Here is an 8,259-nt window from a genome sequence, read left to right as displayed (position 1 = left end):
CTCTCTCTCTCTCTCTCTCTCTCTCTCTCTCTCTCTCTCTCTCTCTCTCTCTCTCTCTCTGTTTCTCCATATTGCATTCGTGCCATTTAAAAAGGGGGAGGAGGAATTAGTTACTCCAGGTTAGCGCTCACTAATCTCGGAGGAGCCGACACGGCCCTTAACGAGCTATTGATTAAGCGGCCCATTTATAAATATGACAACGTTAATTACAATCATTATATCGATCGCGAATCGGGTGACCGACGCGGCGAATTAATGACGGTCCCGATTTAGCCGAAGTGGCCGGCCGAACGACAAGAAAAAGACGGGAAAAAGACGGCAATTTCATACGCGTCCGATCCTAAGCGCGAGCTTCCAGCTCAGGCAATCGATAGCTCGCGCAACCGCCGCGCGCTTGATTAAACTCGGTGATTAACCGCTAACGAGACCGCGTACGTATCGCTTTAACATAAATCGCTCATTTACAAATCCAATAACGCGTCGTTGCTGCATCGTCGCGACGTGATCCATTAGAGAGCCGATCGAGGCTGCGAGTCGTCGATAGCCGTTAATGGAACGCGTCCTGAGGACGTCAGTCGCGCGATTAAAATTCAGGAATCTCTACGCCATGATTACGTATCTATATGTATATGTATATATATATATATATATATATATATATATATATATATATCGGCGAAATCGTTTGAATGCTTCTGCCGAAAGGGTGGTCAACGCTTTGCTCGTAAATGTTTTTTTGTTGCAACGTATACGACTTATTAAAACATAGTAACTGACAAATAAAAGCCAAACGCTGATCTTAGAGCGAACAATTTTTTTAAATATTTGACAGTGTCAACGTACGCGTCGGATAGGTTTTCCAATTTTTTAAACGTGCGCCGTAAAATACTTTCCACGTGAAATAGACCCTGAATGTCAATTCCAAATAATAATATAATTAATCTCTTTAATTAATTCGAAGTTCCCTGTTATTTTGATTTTAAATTATTGTTACAAAAAATATCGTCTTAATCAGGAGTTGAGCTTGGACCTCCCCCCACTTGCCGGGCGGGATGCCGTATCGATTTGGTTACTGAAAACTCAACGATACTCCACGGCGTACGTTTAAAAGATTGGGAAACCTAACGCGTGTCAAACATTATTAAGAAAAAATTATTCGCTCAAAGATCAGCGTCTCATTTGCATGATACAATCTCTTTTCCCTTCCTTTTTTACTGTTTCGGCTCAAGGAAATTTTACTCGAAAATTGAAGTGACAGCTAAATTATTCGGGTGATTCGTCATGCAGAGTGAATTCTCTCCGCTTTCCGCTCATTATAAAAATGAGACTTTGGCGAAAGAAAGGCGACTAAGGCCGCCCGTGCGATTTTTTTATTTTACAGGACGCGGCGCACCGCGCGTAACCGCGGCACTCGCGGGCGATGGAGAAGGTAGGTTGATCGTCACACCGATCCACAAGGAAAGCATTACCGCGCGCAGCAAGGAGGACCTCGCGCAAGAAGCAGCCCTGGTCCTGCAGCAGGCAGGCAGCCTTCAGTGCGTGGCCCACGACAATCGACGCCTGCCCGGCCGCTTCAGCACCTTGCCGGCGCGGCGGAACAAGAAACGGCCGGAACTACCGCTCGATGTGAGACGCCGAGGCAGCGAGGAGATTGGCGCGACGACGACGACGACGAGCGCGGACCTCGGCACTCCGCGGGCCAAGAAGAAGCCACTGGAGAGAAGCGCCAGCGATGCCAGTGCAAAGAAGCTGAAGGGCTCGCTCGCGCGCTTCTTCTCGCCAAAATTGGAGAGACGTCGTCGGCCGGTCGGCCGTAGCGCGAGCGACGCCGGCACGTGGACGCGCTCGCAGCGCAAGCGGAGCGGCAGCGAAAGCGAAGGTTCTCACCTGAGCACGAGCCGCGCCAAGAAGCAATTATCGCCGATAATCGAAGCGTCTCCCCAAATTGATCAGCAGCAACCGTTCCACTTCGGCGTCGACGGGACAACAGATCGCGAGGACAACAATAATCGACCGGAACCAAAGAAACCTAAACGGAAGGAGCGCGCGAGTCCGATCGATGCCGACCACGTGATAGCGGACGTCGCCGAGGCGGGAAAGACGATCGAGGAGACGAGGAGCGTGGAAGCGCGCACCGTTGACGAGCTCACCGGCAAATCGTCACCCAGCAGGGAGGCCAAGGTGATCGAGCATCGCATATTCGTCGAAGGCAGGGACAACGACGACGACCACGCGAAGGAGGAGGCGGCGGAGGAGAAGAAGGAGGCCGATCGGAAGACAATCGCGCCGTCGGCTAGCCGTACTCCTTCACCCACGAAGGAGTCTTCGAAGCGCGAGGGAGACGAAGTGGACGGAGCGGCCGGCGCGGATAGCATGCTGCATAGTAGCCGATACGATCTTCAGCAACGTGACGAGCAGTCGACCATCCACAAGATGATCCATCGATTGTCCAACGACCGGTCACCGCCGCCGCAGCTGACGAGGACCATGGTGTCGCCGTCGCCGGGATTCGGTCACAATAACAACCGACCGTTCTCCTATACGAGACCAAACGACTCCTGCAGCCCACCACCGGTGCAGAGCAACGTCATCTACGCGCAGGTACAGCCGGACAAGAAGAAAGCTCAGAGGAGTCACTCCGACAGCGACGAGGGTCTCGGTCTCGAGAGGAAGGACTCGTCGCGCGAGAACAGTCCCGCGGAGAAAGAGTATCGCAGAACGGATTATTCGTACAGCAGCGATCTGCGCCGCAACAATGAGATCAATAGTTTCAAGTCGAGATACGAGGAGGAACGCCAGAAAGGTGGTCCATTCGGCAAGAACTTTGGCGGCGCGAAGGATTTCGTCTCCAGGAGCAACGATGTCAAGAGACGCCACGAGTTTGAAGAAATCGATAGACGCCTTTATGACAAACCAGAGAAATACACTTCGACTGTGTTCGTGGACACTTCCGGCCGCGGCAGAGCCGATGGCATGGACGCCCGGCGGCGGGACAGCGGGGAGCTGCTGTCGAGGCAAAACGAAACCGGGATCTCGAACAAGACTTCCGAGCTGAGCGCCCGGCGAGATCTCTTGGAGTCCAGGATCAAGTCCAGACTGTTGGCCGACGAGATGTTCGCCGCCAAGAGCAACTGCGCGAACGTGCCGGTGAAGAAGTCCGAGCACGAAATCATCGACAAGCCGATCGTGCCGTCGCCAGTCACGCCGAACCGGATCGCGTCGCCGAAGCGATACATGGATACGTACATCACGGAGACGCGCACTAACAGCAACGGCGAGAAGTACATCTTCGAGAAAGAGATACACGAGGACAACGGCAAGGTCTACGGCTACGAGAAGAAGATCACCAACAAGATCCCGACCAACGGCTACCTCGAGACCTCGAAGCCGCGGGACGGCTACACGCTGGAAACCAGGACGGACAAATACGGCGACAAGTACATCGTGGAGACGCGAACTCACGAGGGTTATTCAACCGACAACTTCAAGCCGTTTCTCAGCGACCGGAGCAGGACCAGTCCGGAGGATCGATTTCAAACCTTAGCCCCGAGGAACAGTAGCCCCTACAAATCCTCGCACTATCTACCCGAGGAAACGACAGCCAACACCACGACAACGAATCGTCATTTCCGCAGCGAATCGCGGGATAACGACGAGCTGTCCTCGCCGATAATCGCCAAGAAACTAAACGAACGCAAGTTCTCCAAGAGCGATGACTTTTTGGATCGCGACAGCCGACCGGTTGGCCGTGACGCCTACCTACCGAAGACGAAAAGGAACTTCGAGTCGATCCGCGGCATGAGCAAGTCGACGCAGCGGCTCGACGAGGTCGGCGAGAACGCTCGGGTCCGCGCGCTCAGGGGTGAGTACACTACGAGGTCGCACGAGAATCTGAGTAGCGTGCACGCGGACTACGTGAATGCGCGCGACATGAGGCGTCCGTTGCTGGACAGCCCGACGATGAACGGGCGCAGGGAGAGATCGCCGTTCGCGAAGCGTCACTTAGATAGCCTTCGCGAGGGCCCGAACGACGACTACGACACCGACATCTCGCAGATGACGAGCAGTCAGCTGGAGTCCAAGTACTACAAGGAGACGCGTACCACGCAGAGGTACACCAGCGGCAAGCATCCGATCCACGACGACTACGACAGCTCGCCGCCGCGGATACGCACCGACCGTGGCGGCTACAATTCCAGCCGATACGATTCCGACACCACCGCCAGGGACTCGATCCGCTGCGAGACACGCTACGACGAGACCTCGCGCACTCTGCGCAAAGAGCATCGCAAGCTGGACGAGGACCCGAAAAAACCGCTGAGGCGGTCGCGCAATCGATTGGACTATTTCGACGACTCGGATAGTCCGCGCGGCAAAATGTCCTCAGTGAATCGATTGGAGACCTTCGACGAGAGTCCGACCAGACCACCGCGGACTTACCACGAAGGAAAATCGCGACACGCAAGGCAAGAGGTGCGAGGCCACATCGAGCGTCGTCATCGTGAGACCAGGTTGAGCGATCCGGATCGGAAAGACCGATTGGCCGATTCCGGGATCGAAAACGACTACCGACGGGACTCCCAGGAGGTCGACAGGCGCGAACAGCTCGAGTCGGAGGACGAGGGCTTCGTCAGCCGGCAGTTCATCAAGCACGAACGACGACACACCGATCGCAATATGAACCTGACGTCTTCCGAGCAACGAAAGTACGACAAATACGTCAACGACGCGTCCAAGCAGCCGTTAGTGACCGCGAAACCACCTTCTGGCGCCGACAAAAAGTACGAGAAGAAGGCGACGAAGAAGAGCGGAACCATGAGTAAGGTAAAGCAGCTGTTCAGTAAAAAGGAGAAAAAGGCGAAGGAGGAGAAGGGCAAGAAGAGTGCGAGGAGCGGCAGCAGCGGCGCTTTGACCGACGACGAGGTGACAATGAGATACCGAGAGTATCGCGGCGATCAGCTGAGGAGTGCGAAAAGCGCACGGGATTTAGGCAGCGATATCCAGCGGGTGAGTCTGTTTTCTTTCATTATCTTAATGTTCAGAGCCATCTCTCAGCACTAAAGACGGTTTAACTAATTCTAGGTTTATATAGATGTTTATTAATTTACAATTGGATCTGTGATTGGATTATTTAAACGATCAGTATTGAAGAAATTAATCGGATTAATGTGCCTGTCTATGAATTGATCGGATTACATTAATACATCGTAAAAAAGTATACATGCAAATCCACTCGTACGTAAAGAGCATTATAAAATAGAAATGGACAAATAGATACGTACTTAGTAATTCTGATAATTAGCATATCTTTCATTTTCCTTCAAACGTATATTAAAAATTGATATATTTTATTGACGCAAAAGTCTAGAAAAATGTTTAATACATAACTTATTATATTTTAACTGTGAGTTAACATTTTACAATCGTTAATATTAAGAATTAAATGCATACAAAGTGAAAAAAATACAAAAATTGATATCTTCTTCAGATAACAACCACACAATACGTCTAAAATCAGGACATTAGACGTCTTAGAGATATCTTATATTTCAGATATATTAAATTATCTCAACATAATAAATTATCAAAAATTATCAGAACATAATGAATTGTATATCAAAATATATTTGTTAATTTCCGCTGTTTTTTGTTGTAAAAAACAATTTTTTACCGTAAGCAATGTCAATCACGAAAAATGAAAAATAGCTTCCACAACAGATTCAACACAAGCTGTTTTATTAAAAGATGCGGAAACCAATCATATGTACACAATATTTGTTACTAGAATGTGATTTAAATTATTCATCATTATAATTTAGTATAATATTCTTGAAATTAGTAATTTACCAATCATATAGTAATATATAGGTCTTTAAATAGAATGTCTACTTGCAATCATGATAATATTTTCGAAACATTCTTATAAAAATTTTCATAATCTTCATCAGTATTATACCAATAATTCTAACACCATTAATATTAATGCAAATAGCATATATAATAATATATATATATATTTTTTTTTTGTTTTTTCGTCTGTCGTTTTACACACTTATAAATTCTTACAATCACCAAAGCGAATGGTATTTTTTACCGCCGTGTAAGCGCTCCAATACTAAATCAAAAATTTATAAACGTTTATAAGTGTGAGCGCTCATAGCGTATGCGCGTTCAAAGCGAACGTAATCCTAGTCCGATTGATCTCTAGACAGGAAAATTAATCCAATTAATTTAGGGAATTCTTGAATTTCTATTCAACTGAACACATATCCGATTACATGTTCTGTTTATTTGTAAACACCTTAAAGCCCTAGTTAAAGCTTGTCAAGAGAATGGCTACTAATCATTAAATCAATTAACTTATGCCACCTTAGCCATTTAGCTTAGCTGATAAATTGGATATTAAAATAAGTCAATGGGATTATCCTGGATTGATTGAAGTTGCAGATTGAATGCAATTACTAGTAAGTTGAAAAAAATATTCGATACATTGTGGCACATAGTTGTGGATTGTTATTTGTCAAAAATAGTGCGCTATCTCGGAAACACGATATTTTGAACGCAACATGAGTCGAAGAGAGATGTTGATCTCTACGCGGAAAAAACAATTTTGTCGCTGAATTCTCGTTATTTGACGAGCAAACAGAAAAAAAGTTGTTTGTGGGATAAAAAAATTCCTGTAAAAATTCGCCTCTTAGATATCTCAATCAAGTTCTAATGCAGCTGAACGTTCAAACGAATGTTTTCGATCATAGGAGCAGAGAGATAAATAATATAAAAGATATATTATTTTTCGTTACCGAGTTAGATTTGATCCTCAATAAATTCGAAATATTAATATTTAAGTGTTTTCCCATGCATGACACACGATGCATGACTTACGATATTTTCGATATATTAATTAAGCGGAGAAATCGTTTTTCCGAAAAAAAAGAGGTGAGTATCTGTGTAGCGTTAAGTGCGATGATTGTGCGCGAAGGTCGCGAGGTGTTACAAAACTCGCGCTCCGCTTCCCACGTTTATAATCGTCGCGAATTATCGGCCGCCACGGTAAGTAGATCGTTCTCTCAGCCTTGCTTCCGCGATCGTTCGTCGAATAATTCCTGAGGTATCCTCCCCGCAAATCTAATCCGCCGATAGCACCTCCGGTGCAAGCGGATCCCGTGCAAACGTGCGAATACGCGCGAAAGCGGAAATAGCCGGTAATTGAATGTGACGTAAGTTTCCAACTTGGCTGCGACTGCCGTTGCAATTGCGTCACACTAACTGTACAGCTAGCCGACCTTACCGCCTAGTCGCTGAAAAGCGCGACATTAACGGGCGACCACGCGGTAGGATTACACCGCCGCCCACGCCTACGTACAAGCGCTTTTCGGAGTATCCGTCGTACATGCACACGCGCATTGCGCGCGTAGCCGCGACAAGGCAACGCGACACTCCTGCGACCCTGCGGAACTGCAAAGACCCCGCGGTGATTAAGCGACTCGACTCGGCTCGTGCACACGCTACTCGTGAGCGTTGGCATTTATTATTTTAAACGTGACCACTTACAAGTAAAATGCGAAACTTTGACTTACGAAGGCGCGGCTTGTCGTTAACCTTCAGCTTCCACATATTGCTTCAACACATTTGCCGGTTGATAGTAATAAAATTTAATCGATGGCTAAAGAGTGCGGCCAAGTTTAGCCTCGTTTTGCGGCACTCAAGATCTTAAATTATTTTTGGATACAAAAATCCTATACGTTTCCTGTAAGAGTTTCAAAGAAACCTTCGATTTATTACGACAAAATACATATCTGTGGCGTCTCAGAGAGCGAGACTCCACGCAAGGTGCATCGCTCCTAGTTAAAGGGACGCTTTCGGAGCGCATCTTACGCACCGTCCTTCCAGGAACCGCGAGGCTCGCGACGCGTTTCTGAGAAACGCGGCGGGACAGCGATAAGCGCGAGCCCGCGATGAATTCGCGGAAGCGCGGGACCTGCATCAAATTCGAAGAATCGCGAGCCTCGCGATTTTCGAAGAAATTTAAAGCTCACCGATAGTAAACACCATTAAAGAACCAGAGTATAAATAGCGGACGAAATCGCAAGAAGGGCAGACTCCGCTCTTGACCTCGACCGAAGAACGATCTAGAGAGATCAAGAAATACAGAGCAGTAAAGCAACTGGGAGCCAACTCTCCTCCAAGGAGAGAACTACTGTGCCGTACGAGTCCTGGGTAGGCATCCTGAAGCCCGACGAGAGACAGCCTCAGGGCGAG

At 48.0% G+C, this 8,259-nt stretch overlaps 1 protein-coding gene across 5 annotated transcripts in view; it reads left to right on the top strand.

Annotated features, from left to right (window-relative positions):
* Positions 1-8,259, top strand: part of LOC116849387 — a 242,217-nt gene that overhangs the window by 26,093 nt on the left and 207,865 nt on the right. For all 5 annotated transcript variants that reach the window (XR_004379122.1, XM_032826509.1, XM_032826510.1 and 2 more), the window contains one exon: positions 1,382-5,007. Coding sequence is in view for 4 of the 5 variants with exons in the window: in XM_032826509.1 (XP_032682400.1) it covers positions 1,382-5,007 (3,626 nt within the window). In the remaining variant the exon portion in view is untranslated. The remainder of the gene's footprint in view (positions 1-1,381; positions 5,008-8,259) is intronic.

The sequence above is a fragment of the Odontomachus brunneus genome, unplaced genomic scaffold (assembly GCF_010583005.1).
Source record: "Odontomachus brunneus isolate Ranch 3 - 2012 unplaced genomic scaffold, Obru_v1 Obru_scaffold_114, whole genome shotgun sequence".
In the NCBI taxonomy this organism is placed as follows: domain Eukaryota; kingdom Metazoa; phylum Arthropoda; class Insecta; order Hymenoptera; family Formicidae; genus Odontomachus; species Odontomachus brunneus.
Note: the sequence above shows the minus strand (reverse complement) of the source record. Positions and strands in the feature narration are given on the sequence as shown.